Consider the following 18,035-nt stretch of genomic DNA (forward strand, 5'->3'; position numbering starts at 1 on the left):
CCACAGCTGCCTGCCCTTCCTGATCAGGTCTACATATAGTGCCAGTGCATACTTCCTGGTTGACTCAAAATGCCTGATGCCCTAATTATATAACTTATCACAGTGATAAGTCTGTGTAACCAAATAAATATCAACATTCGTGTTCTTTATTTTTTTTTCTTGCAGGTTTCAAACTTCACAGAGCTTATAGAATTTTGTTTTACCTCCACCACCGGCTATAGATGCCCGGAGATTGTTTTCATCCTGTTTGTTTGTCTGTCTGTTAGTGTGCAAGATATCTCAAAAAGTTATGGATATATTTGGACGAAACTTAGTGGACAGGCTGGGTGTGTGACAAGGACCAATTGATTCGATTTGGGGGAAGATCCGGATCCAGATTCGGATATGATATTTTTTAAAGTGATTCTTCATAATTTATAGATTGTACCAAAAAATATATATGTATCGTGATATTTCAAAAGGTTGTGGATGGGTCATGACAAAACTAGGTTGATGAGTTTGTTTGGTGACAAGAACAAGCCGATTAGATTTTTATTCAGGTCCGGATGCAGATCCGGCCTATCAGTGGGATCCACAACATAAACTGTTTAGCCTGGCGGGGGTATGTGTGAGGTCTTTTCATTGCGTGACAAGCAAAGTGCACAGATGGATGAGAAACATATTAACCTCTGATGCATAATGCATCATTTAACATAATGTTGTTTTAACATTTAACATAATATAACATTTAACATATTTAACATTTAATATGTTAATATGTTACATAATGTTAACAATAATATGTTAACATAACATTTAACATTTAACATAACATTAATTTAACATAATGCAATTAACATAATGGGAACATTCCTTTGTGAATTCTTAGTATTTGGCATTGATACACGACCTTGGGACCTTTTAAATGTGCACCTACGCAAGCCTCTGCCCGATGTTTTGCAGAGTCTGTTCCACTATTCCATTTTTATTTTGAATTCCACACATTTTCCAAAGTTTATTTTTAGCTACCCTGAGATTATTTAGGGGAAAATGTTTGGAAGCCCCTTGTTCGACATAAACTTTAAAACTATTTTGCTTCTTTCTCCACCCTTTTCCCCATTTCTTCACACAGTTGGAGAAAGTGCTACAGCAGGGGGACATTGGTGAATGTGCAGAACCCTATATGGTCATGAAGGAGTGCGATGCTGCTAAGGTTTGCTACTGGGAAATAATGTAAAGTGGTGCGAATGATGGGAATAAATTTCACTCATATTTGTAATCATGTGAGAAAGAGCCTAGGTGGTTCCAAACAACAACAAAAAATGACCTCTAAATGTATTGGTCTGGTTTAGTCCATTATCAGTCTTTTTTTTTCTTTTTCTTTTTTGTAGACAAGATCGAGGCTCATGTAAAAGCTAACATTAATGACAAAAAAACAACAAAAACAAACAAACAAACAAACGGATACATAAGACGAAATAAAGGGAGCAGGAGATGAGATTGGGAGAGATTGGGAGAGATGGGGAGAGAGGGGGAAGCACACAAGTACAACATTTGAGAGCAGGGACATCGGGAGATCTGTGGGAGGGAGAGGGCTTGGGGGACGGGGGCGTGGGGAGGGGGTTGGGTGGTGGTAGAGGTTAAAAAAAAAAACACATGGACAATGCTAGGACTTCCAGGAAAGAAGTTGGTATTTCAGAAAAGTGGATCTGGGGTGAATTATCGGGGGTAGAAAAGATCAAGGTTTTGGATGGGGGAAGATAAGAGATGGTGGTGAACAGCTGTTTTAAAGACCTGGAGGGAGGAGTGGGATTGAAGAGAGTTCGGGAGTTTGTTCCAGAGGCGGGAGAAAAGAGGAATGAAAGAGTGAAGGTGAGCAGAGAGTCTTGATTTTGGCAGTTTAACCATAAGAGGGTTGCAGGCAGATCTTGTGCGACCTGCAGGAGTACTTGGGGGACAGAGCACAGACAGGGCTGGGGGAGCCAGGCTGGAGAGGGGTCGGTAGACTGCATGCTTGCTTGTCTTTGAGCTGTCTGGGTAAAGGTAAGCGCGTGTTTCATTGTTCTGCACTGACAGTATAGCTCAGGTGGTACCTTGCAAAAGAGTGCACACTAATGCAATGCCCTTTCTACAAAATCTCAGAATGATAGTTTAGAGTTGGGTTGGTTATTGAACCCAGACTGGATGGCTTAAGGGCAAGGACAGTATTTACGATCATCATCCTAAGAAATCCATTTTATGTTTTCTTTATAAGAGCGAGGCTCATGGAAGAGCATGGTAGAAATGACATTGGAACAAACACCAAGGGAATTAAATAACAGGGAGAGGGAAGAGTGGAGGAGCCTCAAATGAGCAAATAGAATGGTTGAGCTCGGAAAGTTTAATGGGGGGGAATAAAGATCATGGGTCAGAATTGGGGATGACAACAGATGGCAGTGCACTGCTTGCTTGAAGTCCTGGAGAGAAGAATGAGACAGAACTGCTACTGGAAAGTGGTTCCATGGACTGGAGAAGCATTGAGTGGAAGAGTTGAAGTGTGCAATCAGCCTGATTGTTGGAGTTTTAACCAGAAGGGGGCTACTGGAAGGATGTGTGCATCCCGGGGTTCATGGTGAGTGTTAGAGGACTGGGAGAGCAAAGGGAACAATGTTGGCAAATATATGGGCGAAAATAGAGATACCTCTGACCTCACAGTGGTGTGACAACAACAGACCTTGTGCTTCGGTGTCATCATGGGATATTCCAATAATTTTGAGAGGTTTCAATTCTAAAAAAAACCCAGGAGAGACAGATGTGGAGCTGGGGCACCAGCCCATAGCAGAGAGCAGTACTTCATTCAGCTACAGCCAAAGGCCTTGTAGTCTGTGATTAACTCAGATTTTTCAAGAAAAGACTTAGAAGAACAGAGAATGCCGAGTCTGTGGCTGGCTTTGGGGGGCAGCTTTGCTATGTGGTTGGCTCAGGAAAGGTCATGGCTGAGGTTGAGGCCTATGCGTTTAAGAGACTAAACCTATTCCAGCGATTGACCAAATAAATATATAGGTGGATTCATTTGATGATTTTTCCGGAGCAATAGAGTGAGACTGTGAGATTTTCCAGGATTGAAGGGCATGTTCCATTTATCACACCAGAGTCTAATAATTTGCAGATCAGCAGAGGTAGATGCAGCTGCTATCTGCCAAGCGGAGAGGCAGGATTGTGTACGACACATTGTTAATTTGCATGTAAGTCATCTTGTCTGGGTTCATCCTCAGACCAACTCTAAACTCTCATCTTGAGATTTTGCAGGCAGGGTATTGTATTCATGATCATGCACGCTTTTGCAAGCTATGTAGAGCCAGCGGCTCCATCTGCTACCATGTGCTTGTGGATGTCCAACATACCAGGGTACCTTTCAAAATGAGTATGCCGGCCGTTGTATGCTGTTACCAAGGCCAAAGTCTGAGTTCCTGCTTTGCTTGAGGCAGCAAACTGAAAATGGAGAAGTGACCTGTACAGGGTGAATTTTGAGCAATTGAAACATTCATTATTAAGGGTTCTTGGGTGTCCTCCAGGGGTGTGGGAGAATAAAAGCAGCAACACTGTGGCTGCCAGAGAGCGGATTATAAAGGCTTCAGGAGTAAATCAGGATGAAGCATTCATGAAACAGTTAACGACTTTTCAAAAATGAAGCAGCATAGCAGAGAGCAGCACTCCATTGAGATACGATACTGTTAGACGATACAATAAATAGGTGCTTAGAAATGTACAATTAAATAATACGATTGGTTTGTTAGAGTTTTGTGTTTTTGATTCTTCTTTGAGCTTACTTGACTATAAGGGTAGTTTGATGTAGACACGGACTTTGAATTCTGCAAAATAGATATTTGAAACCATTTATTGGAGGGGTTGATGAAACCATTTATTTCTCAAGATATTTCCTTGCTGCAAATAGAGACTCGTCCCACTGATGCGGTTGCACCTTGATGACATCTGCATATAAATATGTTGAATAGGTGTGTCACAATTTTGGGAAACCTGCATTGTCAACAACCTCCTAGTGTCAACTAGATGTTCACTGAGTGGTCAAAAAAGGTTAAAATCCCAAGTTGACGAGTCAGGATGGCCCAATTAATTCCACATGCATGAATCCATTAAAATTCAAAACTACTATTTGCTGAACGTTGAATTGTTTTTGGCTGTAGGAACCAAGAAAAAATAACTCATTTGCTGGCTCACTTTGATTCTGGCATGAAATGACCGACTCACATCTGAGGATTCTCCAAATTTTGCTGTTTAATGCTCACATGAGAAACAGCTCAGTTGGTTGCATGTGAGAATGATTAAGATCGCTCACCAATTCGCAGCCATTTTTCGAACTCACCGTACCGTAATAAACATATGTAGTCACGTGAAAAAGTAAGTACACCCCATGTAAAGTTTTGACTTTTTCAACATATTTCAACATACAGCTATTTGATCTTCATTTCAACAATATTGATAGATAAAGGTGATATAATATAACAAATATCATGAAACATTTACATTTTGTAGTCCATTGTATAATTTAAATAAACATAAATGCAAATGTCACATGTGGAAAAAGTAAGTATACCCTTGGCTCTAACAGGTGGTATTTCCCCCTTTGGCAGAAACAACCTCAAGGAGGCGTTTCTTAAAACTGTCTTCCAGTCTCTGACATCGACTGGGAGAAATTTTTGCCCACTCCTCCATGCAGAATTCTTTCTGCTGTGCGATGTTTGAGGGGTTTCTTGCATGCACAGCTCGTTTCAAATCCCCCCACAACATCTCGACGGGATTTAGATCCGGGCTTTGACTTGGCCATTCCAGAACCCTCCATTTCTTTCTTTTCAGCCATTCCTTGGTGGATTTACTGGTATGTTTAGGGTCATTGTCATGTTGCAAGTTCCACCTTCGGTTGAGCTTCAACTTTCCGACAGATGGCCTCACATTATCCTCAAGCATCCTCTGGTACAATGAATAATTCATAGTGGATTCTATGATGGTGAGCTGCCCAGGCCCTGATGCAGCAAAGCTGCCCCAAACCATAATATTTCCACCACCATGCTTTACAGTTGGTATCAGGTTCTTGTGGTCAAATGCTGTCTTTGGTTTTCGCCAAACATGTCTTCTGGTACTGTGGCCAAATAGCTCTACCTTTGACTCATCTGTCCAGAGCACATTGTTCCAGAAGTGCTGGTCTTTGCCTAGGTGTTCATTGGCAAACTTTAGTCTTGCCCTGATGTTCTTTCTGGACAGCAAAGGTTTCCTCCTGGCACACCTCCGATGTAGATCAAATTTGTGCAGCCTCTTTCTAATGGTAGACTCGTGCACTTTGACATCAACAGTGGCAAGAGCTACCTGTAGGTCCTGTGATGACATTCTGGGGGTTCTTGGAGACTTCTTTCAGCATCTTCCGGTCTGCTCTCAGGCTGAACTTGCTGGGGCGGCCTGGCGTGAACAAGTTGACAGTTCTTTGGAATATTCTCCACTTGCAGATGATCTTCCGGACAGTCAAATGATTGATTTCAAATTGTTTGGAGATCTTTTTAAATCCCTTCCCAGACTCGTAGGCATCTATAACCTTCCTTCTGAAGGCCTCAGAGAGCTCTTTTGATCTAGGCATGGTGACACCGCACACTTCAACAACAAAGAGCAAACCAAACTAAATGTCTGAGGTTTAAATAAGACAGGTTCCTCCAAGATCCTCTCCAACGATGTTCTAATCATTTGCACCTGAGCTGGTGCACCTGATTCTAATTTTAGGTATTTGAAGTAGTGATCAATGTCGGGGTGTATTTACTTTTCCCACATGTGAAATTTGCATTTATGTTTATTTAAATTAAACAATGGACTACAAAATGTAAATGTTTCATGATATTTGTTATATTATATCACCTTTATCTATCAGTATTGTTGAAATGAAGATCAAATAGCTGTATGTTGAAATATGTTGAAAAAGTCAAAACTTTACACGGGGTGTACTTACTTTTTCACGTGACTGTAGCTATGTGAAACACTCGCATCACAAGATTATGCAGATTTTCTCCAAATTATCGGTCTGATGTTCTCCTCAACCAGGAAGTTGTCATTCTCCTTCATCGGCTTGTGTTCCACAGCACACGTGACTGTCCAATGTTGGCTGCTTACCCGGAATACCTTGATTTGATTTGATTTGATTGATTTGATTGATTTGATTTGATTTTGATTTGATTTGATTTCACTTCCTGTAAAACTTGCTCAGATAAGACAAGCTTTCAGTTTTAAACTAGATATTTTTTTACAAGTTATACAAAAAAAAAATACCCAGCACACACCTTGAACCACCTTCGTAGAATTTCCCTTCTTACCATAAATCAAACCTGCATAGTTTAGATTGAAGTTCTACCATAATAATGTTTTAATTCTCTTAATCCAATTGACATCTCTAAGTGTGTTTATACGATGCTTTGCTACGGCCTTACCCGTGTCTGTTATACGTTGCCGAGCAGCACAAAGAGAAGTTAGAGAAACTGCGCACACAGGCGGAAATCTTTTCTCAGCGTCTTGGCAAGTACCGAATGCCCTTTGCTTGGACGGCCATTCATCTTCTGAACATTATCAACAGCGTTGGGAGCCTGGAGAGGGATGGCGGTGAAGTTGATGGGTGTTTTGGTATGTACATTTAATGGTTTCAAAGTTTAAATATTAATTCTCAACATAACAACCTTTAAATATTCAAAAGTGATTTGTTAGCAATGTTAAGATTGTTTTGGGAGCTAAGGGGTGCATCCCACATTTAATATAATGGAAGCGACCATCGTAGCATTTCTGGTGAAGGATTTTCAAAGTGGAGCCTTTGTTTTCAAAATGAAAATATGAAACACTAAAATATATTCTGGAACAGAAAACTTGCTGTAAGTTTCAGAAAGTTTTTGTAAAAAATTCCACAATTGTGGATTTCTTCTTTTCTTTGAGATGATGAAGAGTTGCCAGTGAGTCAGTCGCCAGAAACATTAAAAAGTCAAACGAAATAAAACTTTTCTTTGAAAGAATCCTTTTTTATGTTTTACTGAGTTCCTTGTGCAATAATTGATGCTCGGAATTTTTTTTTTACTTTAGACAAGGAATGGCTCTCTTTTCAGATCGTAAAGCTAGCTGGACGGAGAGGCGAAACTCTGCAGCAATGGGAAAACGGTCAGTGGAGCGCTTGGCCAGTGGGGATGAGGTGTACAGCCTCTCCAACTTCCGGCCAGCAACACTTACCATCACAAACTTTTTCAAACAGGTTCTCTCGACCTTGGATTCTCTTACTGGATGGATTTTTGGGTTGCCATGTGTGTGTGCTTTTTTATTGTGATACCAGAAACATGAAAATATTTATTTGGAAATGCAGTTCATATGTAGCTGTACACTTGCACCCATTACGTCATAGTGTTGAAATGTGTACACGTGATATAAATGTCGACGAGGTGGGCTTAGAAAAGACTGTTCAATGATTCTACATTACCCACATATTCCGCTGCTACTTCTTCTTATTTTCCCTCATATGCTTTCTTTCACGGAGAGGTAATTTAGTGTGACGATTAATAAACCGAAAAAAAGGAACATTCGTTATAACAAATTTATTAATAGCAGACTGCACTTTTGGTGGACACTGACATTTTAATGAACAAATGTAAACTCTATGATAAAATCCCCAATGTGATCGCCATCGATGGATTTGCGCTATCGTCTGATCGTGCTGCGCTATCAATGGACCCATCATTCGCACAGGCATCGGTAGATGGTGCAGGCATCAGTAGATGGTGCCGGCATCGGTAGATGGTGCAGGCATCGGTAGATGGCGCAGGCATCGATCTATCGTGCTTAACAGTACCACTCTTGGCATTTGTCACATTCGATCATTAATTTGTCGTCATCTGGGCAGCATGTATAATTTCTCCCCCTTACCTTCTTATTTCAACTTGCTTTTTGTCACTAATGTAAAATCATATAAAAATGGTTTTAAGTAAGTGGCGCATTAAAAAGATATTTTATATAGAAACGATTATACAATAATAGAACGTTGAAAGGCATATTAAATGAAGAAACAGAGTTTCGCTTTGGTTTTTACCAACGTGCCTTCCAAGCGGATTTCGATTTCAACAACATCCGTGTGCTGAATCCCCAATGTGATCGCCAAGGTATTTCTCCGGGTACAGTGTGGTACTTCCATGTTTTACCATGTAGTACTTCAGCTCGTGATTGTGGTTGACGTTGATTTGTGTTCCATATACAACTAATTTTTCCTTCCCTTTGGAAACTCATTGCTCTTCAATAAGATGATATTAATAATGTGTAACTTTCCTCACTTGAGGAAAGGGGAGAAATTATACACGCAACCCAGATGATGGCAAATTAATGATCGAATGTGATGAATGCCAAGAGTGGTACTGTTAAGCGCGATCGATCGGTGTCTGTGTGAACGATGGATTCATTGATAGCGCAGTGCGATCGGTCGATAGCGCAAATCCGTCGATGGCGCATAACACACATCCCTCCGTCAACCTCAACAGTTTCCTCTTCATATCCAACTGATAGGCCGGATCTGCATCCAAACCCAGTGGCGGATCTGGGGGGGGGGGGGGGGGGGGGGGGCGGTGCAGGGGGTGCACCCCCCCCGCCCCCTCTTCGGCACAACGGCATGGATTTGCTGGAGGCATATTGTATGATTGACGACAAGAAGGATGCGCTCACTCAACTACGGTCAAATGCTGAAACTGAATTCACTCTCTGCCTCATTCACGCTAAGGCCATGATAGAATCTGTAGGAGGTGATGTCACAATGCCAAGAGTTGTAAAACAACAAATCCATCATCCAAACACTGCCGCCAATACTCCCTTGCTCTTCTACCTCAGAAACATGTGCATTCCATTTCTCAACCACCTCAGCCAGGAAATGGACACCCGATTCTGTGCTGAAAATCGGGAAGGTAGTGATCTGATTCTGCTGATGCCATCTGTAATAATCGCTGATACCTGCGACATTCCAGCCCTACATCAGAAGCTATTGCGTTGGAAAAACGACATGGAACATCCCATCCCGTAGGACTGATAAATGAGCTTAGAGACTGGCAGATGTTTTGGAGAAGGAAGCCCAACAACAGCTTCCAAGCACATTCATGGATTGTTTCTGCGCAGAAGATGGAGACGAATTTCCATCCATCAAAGTCCTACTCCATATTGGATGCACCCTCCCTGTAGGCTCCTGTGAGGCCGAACGCTCATTTTCTTGCCTGCGTCGTCTGAAGACCTACCTAAGAAATTCCATGGGAGAAAGTCGGATGGCATCTCTGGCCCTCATGAACATACACCATGACTTCATATCCCCACATGATGTATGTGACATTTTCATTCAGAAACACAATCGCCGTCTATTCCAAAATAGCATAATTTACGATTAATAAAATAATTCACAATCCGCTGTCCTATCTGATCTCTTTTGTGGGGAGAACCCCCTGCCTTGAGCTTCACAACCAAGGCGCATGGCGTTGCCGGGCTTTGACCAGCACCTATTAAACTACTCTATACACCTTAACATGGCGTGCGTTTAGAAACTTGGGAATTCTTCTGGATTATTTGTAGTTAATTAGCCTAATTAACTCAGGAGATCATAACAATCATTTTGTGAGAACCACACAAATCAGAAATTCCATATCAGAAAGCTCCAGTAGAAATACACAAAAAACATGCCGCACACATGCACACCACACGCACACCACACACACACACACACACACATGCAAACACACACACACACACACGCAAACACACACACACACACACACACACACGCAAACACACACACACACACACACACACACACACGCAAACACACACACACACACACGCAAACACACACACACACACACACACACACACACACGCAAACACACACACACACACACACACACACACACACGCAAACACACACACACACACACACCTACAAAATTCATCAATTTATAGCAGAAGGAACAGCTGAGCAAGTCGTTTCACCAGTTCCTCTATCTGACCATTAGTCATCGCGAATCTGTTGAACTGTTGGACCAGGGAAGAACGCAAGGAACGGTAGAAACTTCCAAGAATGCACGAAATGCCGTTTCTGACGATCAATTTAAAAAAAATTCCTGGGGGAGAACCCCTGGACCACCCTTAACCCCCCCCCCAAAGCTTTTGTCTCATGCGCCCCCCCCACCCCCTCCCCCCTCCCTCCTCCGTCTTGAAATTCCTGGATCCGCCCCTGAAACCTTCAACGACATCGAATCGGCTTGTTCTTGTCACCGAACCAACTCATCCACCTAGTTTTGTCATAACTCATCCACAACCTTTTGAAATATCGTGATATATATAATTATATATATATGTATGTATGTATGTATGTATGTATGTATATATATATATATTATATATATATATATATATATATATATATATATATATATATATATATAATATATATACACGAGTATATATATATATATATCGTGTTTGGCTCTATCACTCAGTGGTGAAAAATCACTTGAAAACTAAAAATTCTCTGATCCAAATCCGGATTCGGATCTTTAAAAAAATCAAATAAATTCGTCCTTGTCACATACCCAACCTCTCCACCAAGTTTAGTCGGAATCCATCCATAACCTTTTGAGATATGCTGCTCATAGACAGACAGACAAACAGGAGTGAAATCCCAACTTCTGCCCACCTTCAGTGGCGGAGGTAACAACAGGACTGGCGAGTTTGTTTAAGGTGAAATTAATTTTAAAAATTTATCTTTAATTATTCTGAAGAAGCAATAGCCCCAGTTTGTCGTGCTCTTGTACACACAGCTCTGGGGCTGTCTTTATTTATTTATTACCCTGCGCTTGCGAAGCGAAAAGCAGGGTTAAGCATTCGGGTGTGTCCGTATGCGTGGTGTACGTGTGGCATGTCTGCATTTTTAAAATTCATTTTGTCGGCAACTGTTGGTCCGATTAACACAAAATTTTGCCATAGGAGCTCCTCGGCCTGTATAATTTTTTTACTCATAATTTTAACGTCATAGGTCACGTGGTATGGACGCCATCTTGGAAAAACGTTACACCTCTATATCTCCCAAACCGCTCAATGGAAAATTTTGAAACAAGGCTCATTGTCAAGTACTCCCCATGGGGAATAAGTTATGTTGATGATGATGTTATCGGTTCCTTAATTATGACGTCATAATTCGATAAGTACAACGCTTGAGCTGATCAGTATGGAAAAAACATTTCCTCTGCAACTGTTAGTCCGATGGACACGAAATTGTCATAGGAGCGCCTCCGCTTGTAGAATTTTTTTATTCATAATGATAACGTCATCGGTCACGTGGTACAGGCGCCATATTGGAAAAATCGGAAAACGTTGCACCATTATATCTCCAAAATCGCTCAATGTAAAAAATTGAAACATGGCTCATTGTCAAGCACTCCCCTTGGGGAATAAGTTATGTTAATGATGATGTCATCGGTGCCTTAATTATGACGTCATAATTCGACAAGTACATCGCTTGATTTGATCAGTATGAATTCTTTTTTCTCTGCAATTCTTGGTCCGATTGACACGACACTTTCACCATTGGAGCGCCTCCCCCTAAAGAATATTGTAATTACAATTATGGTATCAGAGATCACGTGGTACAGGTGCCATCTTGGAAAAGCTTCGCATCTCTATATCTCTGAAACCACTCGATGGAAAAAAATTGAAGGATGGCTCATTGCCAAGTACGCCCCATGGGGAATAACATATGTTAATGATGATGTCATCGGTCCCTTTGTTATGACATCATAACTTGCTTCATCCAATCAGTATGATTATTTTTCTCTGGAATTATTAGTCTGATGGACACAAAATTTTCACCATAGTTGCACCTCCTCCTGTATAATATTTTAATGATAATTATGACATATGTCACGTGGTACAGACGGCATTTTGGAAAAACCAAAAAAGTTGCACCTGTATAATCTCCAAAACCGCTCCTTGGAAAAAATTGAAAAGTGGCTCGTTCTAAAGAACTCCGCAGGGGGAATAGGTGTTGTTAATGATGACGTCATTGGTGCCGTAATTATGACATCATAACTCGACAGGCACAACGCTTAGTCTGATCAGTTTGAAATTTATTGAGCGTGATCTACGCAACAATTATATTAAAGAATATAAATTTATGACGTAATCGCTCATGTGGTCTGGCAGCCATATTGGATCAAAGAAAAAAACTTCAAAAACAGAACCGTTGGCTCTCACCAAGTTGACTGGGCAGGGTTCATATCAATTCTATGAATACCATCTAGTTTATTTATGGATGGTGAGCAGGGGTGGGGAAGGGGAGATGTAGGGGAGAGTCCTGGTATACCAAATTTTTGATACATTGGTGAGTGCATATTGTTTGCTCTCACAAGACTACTGCTGGCTGTTTAAAGTGCATTACATTGTTTTCTCTTTACAATGTACGTACTTATTGTTTCTTTTTTCACATGAAACAGGAAGGAGATCGGTTAAGTGATGATGACCTGTTCAAGTTCCTTGCTGACATGCGACGTCCTTCCTCCATCCTGAGGAGACTTCGGCCCATAACAGGTACCGGAACAATGGCCAGTCCTTTAACAGGTCTCATGTCATTGTTTAGTTTGTTTTTATTTGCCTTGTTCATTTAACCTATTATTTTATCACGTAGGTAATCATATCAAATGAGCTGAATATTTACATTACATTTTTAAAAAAGTCTCCACATTAGGTAAGAACTGGTGAGCAGAAGTGAGGGTTGAAGGTGTAGATGTGGCTTAGAATGAATATCGTCTTGTGTGGTATGTTTGGATAACTTCATAATTTGTGAAGCTAAAATGTTTTCGGAAACATTGTGGTGCTTTTGCGACCTTCCTTGTGCAAAAAAACGTTTGTGCTTTCCAAAACATCTCACATGACTTCAAAATTGGATCTGAGAATTGGAGTGTGATGATCATTTAATTTCCCGAGAACTAGAAAAACAGCTACCTATCCTCATCCTAAGCTTCTGTAAAGCACTATTGAGATGGATTTGCTTTTGAGATGTGGTGTTCAGCATGAATCATGTTCTCTAATTGATCGTCTGCAAAATTTCTCCTTTCACACATTTTGTAGCCCAGCTAAAGATCGACATCTCCCCGGTTCCTGAAAACTTTCCATATTGCCTCACACCGGAGCTTCAGCAGGTCAAACCCTACCCAGATGTGCGAGTGAGGCCAACTCGTGAAATCCTCGAATTTCCTGCACGGGACGTGTACGTTCCCTTCACAACTTACCGGTAAGCCTGAATCTCCTAAACCTCGAAATAAGTTGCATTCTCACTTGGTTCCTTTCAGCCAGTTGTTTATATCACTGTGATTTTAAAATGTCTAGCGGGAAGATAAAAGGGAACGTGAGTGTGGAGGGAAGAGGAATGATGGAAGGTAAAAGGGGGAGAGAGGTGTAATTCCACAAATTTGCTCGATTATGTATAGACGGCCTTAGTGTTTATGTGTTTATTCAAACTTTAAAGACAAAATAGTGGGAAGATAAGCTTATTATGGTTGACCAAACAAACATTGAAATGAGCTTCAGAGAAAACATTTGACCAGACTCGGCGGCGTAATGATTAGAGCGTCCGCTCTGAGTATGGGAGGTCGGAGGTTCGAACCCTGGCCAAGTCATACGATAATACTTTAAAAGTGGTACGTGTTGCTTCCTTGCTTGATGCTCAGCATTTAAAAAAGATAGCGCATGTACAAACAATAGGTTGGCAACCATTGCACTGGCTTTAATGGGCGTTTGTGGCCTCCTCATGCATTGAGGTTCCTTGTAAGGGAGCATTGAGGTACCCCTCCACCACCCTCCATTTATCCCAGGTATTCCCCTTCTCTGCCCTCCTTTCCTCCCAATCCTCTTTTCTCTTGTTCCCTCCATCATCCCTAACTACCCAACTCTCCGTTCTCTTTTCAAAGACCCCCCATTTGTGTTATTTTAACACTTCATCTTTATAGTTTAGCCTCCTCCTTATTTGTGTAATATGTGGATTCCCTCTTGACCTTTTAATACAATTCATATACTTATCTTCAATTAACAACTCATGAACGATGCATCGTTCAAAGGATATGGGAAATACGTGCCTGACTGTCCTGTAATGAGATGCCTCCCTTGAGCGACTGAGTTTGTAAGTGATGAAGCCATGTGAGGCGAAGACTGGAAATTTCGTTTTAAAACGAATCTGAGGCCATTGGACGCAGTTTACGGCATGTTTAATGAATGCTTGTGCAATAAGGTCCTGAAAACAAATCTTAGATCCCCCCTCGTTCATACAAACGAAAGTACTGTTGATTCATTATATGCACTTCCCTATACGGACCAATGTGTGTTTTCTCTTTCATTTTGCTTGGGAGGAATGTGTGCATTGAAGCAAATGATTTGCGTGAAATTATTGTGTGTCGATTTATACATGTTAAATGCATTCATCCATTGTACTACTATTCACATGAAGTTCATAAACCGAATTGCTGACTCATCAACGGTTGGGAATATTTGTTGTGTGTAACATTCATTCTTAGCCAATGAGAAATGTGGGAAAAATGCGTGTGTGTGTGTGTGTGTGTGTGTGTGTGTGTGTGTGTGTGTGTGTGTGTGTGTGTGTGTGTGTGTGTGTGTGTGTGTGTGTGTGTGTGTGTGAAGTATGTTTACGTTTCTTATACACAAGTTTTTGTTAATGGTAATGGTGTGGGTATAAGGATCAATACCCCTCATGACATCAATACTTTAAAGAGATTTGTGCTTTTTGACGATTTTAAGCTTCATGTAGTTGTGCTGTACACTCACCCTGGGTACTGGCGCTCGGCAAACGTTGCATTAAAATAGCCAGAAATTCCGGCCTTGTAAATGTAAACATCTTGTAAATTGGTGTAATATTCTTAGAAAATGTATGCTTCCTATACTTATTTACAACATTGTCTTGGTATTTGAGTTTCATGAATCCACTTCTGCTGAACTCCTCTGCTTTTCTCACTTGGCTTTCTATCTCTTTGGTCATTTGTTGGGGATAGAAAATTTTGCCTCAAGTGAGAGTGAGGTGACAGGCCACAATGGAAGAGTATTGACAGTGAAGTTGGCAAGCAGAGCAGGGTGCCAGACTGTGTCGACTGCCCATCCAGGGAGATGGTCCTGCACTTTTGCTTGAGTTTTTGGACCTTCAACCATTTTTGGTGGTTGCGCAGCAGCATATCCAAAGTTGAGTGTACTGTGATATAATCCAAACTGATGGTCAGAGAGAAGGCTTTCTGCAAAGAAGAAAGACTTAACGGATTCCACCATTTTGTTTATAGTTGGATGTAAGCTTACCGGCCTGTCATTGAAGGGATTTGTTTTTCACCTTTCTTGTAAATGGGAGTGACGTTCACGTTTTTTTTAGACAATGTCCTTTCTTCTCCATCAATGCATTCCTTCATGACAACTCTGTTCATGAAAGTCTCATTCTGGGTACCGTACACTGATGTATGTGTTAAGGCAATCACTCTCAAGTAACTTTCTTTCTCTACCTGGAAAGTTAATCTGACTAATAAAACCCTGTGGTATTTCAGAAAAATACACATTGTAATCCATCCTCATATGAGCCAGAGCTCAGGTTTATTTGAGTTAAGCAGATAAGCCGATTCCACCTGGCCATTGTAAGGGAGTTCGTTCCCAATACAGTGCGGAATTAGAATGCCACTCGGTAGAACCTCCACCAGGCTGAACAGTTTACGTTTCTATCCCACTGATTGGCCGATCTGGATCTGGATCTGAACCAAAATCCAATCACTTGTTCTTCTCACCTAACCAACATATCCACCAAGTTTTGTCATGAGGCATCCGCAACTTTTTGAAATATATTGCTTAATATTGTTTTGGGCCCATCTCTCAATGGTGAATAATCACTTTAAAATCTCTGATCCGGATTCAAATATTCACCAAAATGTAATCATTTCTTCTTTGTCACACACCCAACCTGTCCACCAAGTTTCGTCCGAATCCGTACATAATCTTTTGAGATATCGCGCTATATATTGTTTTTGGCCCCATCTCTCAATGGTGAAGAATCGCTTAAAAATTCTCGGGTCCAGATCTTCACGAAAATCGAATCATTTCGTCCTTGTCACATACCCAACCTGTCCAACAAATTTCGTCTGAATCCGTCCACAACTTTTGAGATATCCTGTTCATAAACAGACAAACACACAGGCAGACAGACAAACAGACAGACAAGGGTGAAACCATAACCAACGCACACTTCAGGTGGCAGAGGTAATAATTAAGAAGTTTGCTATGAATATCCTTTAACAGGATAATAGTCATTTATTGTTAAGACTGCTAAGATTTCTTGGTGAAGTAAGTCAACGGAAAGGTAATTATATGTTGGACTGATATGACTGAATAGTTTGTGGTTATATATATATTTTTTCTTTAGGTAGGTTTGCGAACCAGCGACTGAGCCTATACATCACCCATGCGCGTAACCGAGCGACAAAAATGCACATAACTCGAAATTGCATAAATATGGATATTTTAGACGTCCACCTATTTTAGACCTCCAGACCCAGGAGCTCTTAAAGGAGGTGTCATCCAGCTTTATACGTGCTGTGGTTACGTTTACCCTGTTCAGGCACAATCGCACAACTTGCATTAATGTAGGCGTATGAGTGTCTGAACACTGTATATATATATATACATATATATATATATACAATATATATATATATATTTATTTATTTATATTTATATTTATATATATACATCGCACAACTTTTGATATTTTGATTTGATTTGATTTGATATATATATATATATACAACGCACAACCGCGTGACGTGGTGACGTCATCGCGCTTTCACCTTGAAAGACTTATTTGATATAAGTTAATATTTTGATATAAGCCTTAGAAAACCAACCCTATAGAAGTCAATACCTCCAACGACACAGGCGCGCATTCGTGCCGCGTGACGTCATCGCGCTTTCACCTTAAAAGACTTATTTGATACAAGTTAATATTTTGATATAAGCCTTAGAAAACCAACCCTATATAAAACAGAACTATACACCAAACCAACAGACACTCACTCTTACCTTCTCCCTTCTTCATCTCATCCTAAACATACAATTGCAAGCATACCATACAGTCAAGCACTCAGAGTAAGACGCATTTGCTCAACAAAAATGGCAGAAGAAACTTCTCTCTGCCAATTAGAAACACACTTCATTGCAAGAAACTATGACCCTCACTCTGTGAAAGAAGCAATAACCTGAGCAAAACGCATACCGAGAGCAGACCTTCTGACTTACAAACCCAAACCTGCAACTAACCGTGTCCCACTGGTAACCACCTACTCTGCTACCTCATCCCAATTGCCAAGTATTCTGAATAAGGCCCTTCCTCTCCTCCATCAATCAGAAACACTCGGCACCACATTTCCTCAACCTCCACTAACATCATTTCGACGTGGTCGGACACTCAGGGACCTCTTGGTAAAAGCAAAGCACCCACAGCCCCACAACAAAGAAACTAGTATCCCTGGCTTCTATAAATGCACAGCAAAAAAATGTATTATTCACAAGCATTTACTAGAAGGAAACAAATTTTGTAGTTCTAGCACTGGAAAAAAATTCCCCATCACCTCCTATATGAACTGCAAATCTACATGGGTCATATACCTAATCACTTGCCAAAAGTGCACCAAACAACATGTTGGAAAAACTGAAAATACACTCTACACACGATTTAATAACACCCGGTCAGAAATCAATAACTTCCACACCAGTCAGGGCAAATCTCTACCTTACACGATACACTTCAATCAACCGGATCACTCTATAAATGACATTCAGATCTCTGCCATTGAATCAATCACAAATCGATCACACACCACGATTCTGAAACGTGAGTCCTTTTGGATACATAAACTTCGGACAAAAATCCCTCATGGCATAAATTTTGATGATTAAAGCATGTTCCTACATCAACCCAATCAAATTGTTAACCGTAA

At 40.8% G+C, this 18,035-nt stretch overlaps 1 protein-coding gene across 11 annotated transcripts in view; it reads left to right on the plus strand.

The window, feature by feature from the left end:
- The window catches only part of LOC137424966 (dedicator of cytokinesis protein 7), a 212,011-nt gene that overhangs the window by 40,687 nt on the left and 153,289 nt on the right, over positions 1-18,035 (plus strand). For all 11 annotated transcript variants that reach the window (XM_068112899.2, XM_078773155.1, XM_068112932.2 and 8 more), the window contains exons 10-14: positions 1,112-1,192; positions 6,471-6,633; positions 7,104-7,246; positions 12,501-12,594; positions 13,135-13,297. In XM_068112899.2, coding sequence (XP_067969000.2) covers positions 1,112-1,192; positions 6,471-6,633; positions 7,104-7,246; positions 12,501-12,594; positions 13,135-13,297 — 644 coding nt within the window. The remainder of the gene's footprint in view (positions 1-1,111; positions 1,193-6,470; positions 6,634-7,103; positions 7,247-12,500; positions 12,595-13,134; positions 13,298-18,035) is intronic.

Source organism: Myxine glutinosa, chromosome 1 (genome assembly GCF_964187855.1).
Source record: "Myxine glutinosa chromosome 1, kmMyxGlut1.1, whole genome shotgun sequence".
Taxonomy (NCBI): domain Eukaryota; kingdom Metazoa; phylum Chordata; class Myxini; order Myxiniformes; family Myxinidae; genus Myxine; species Myxine glutinosa.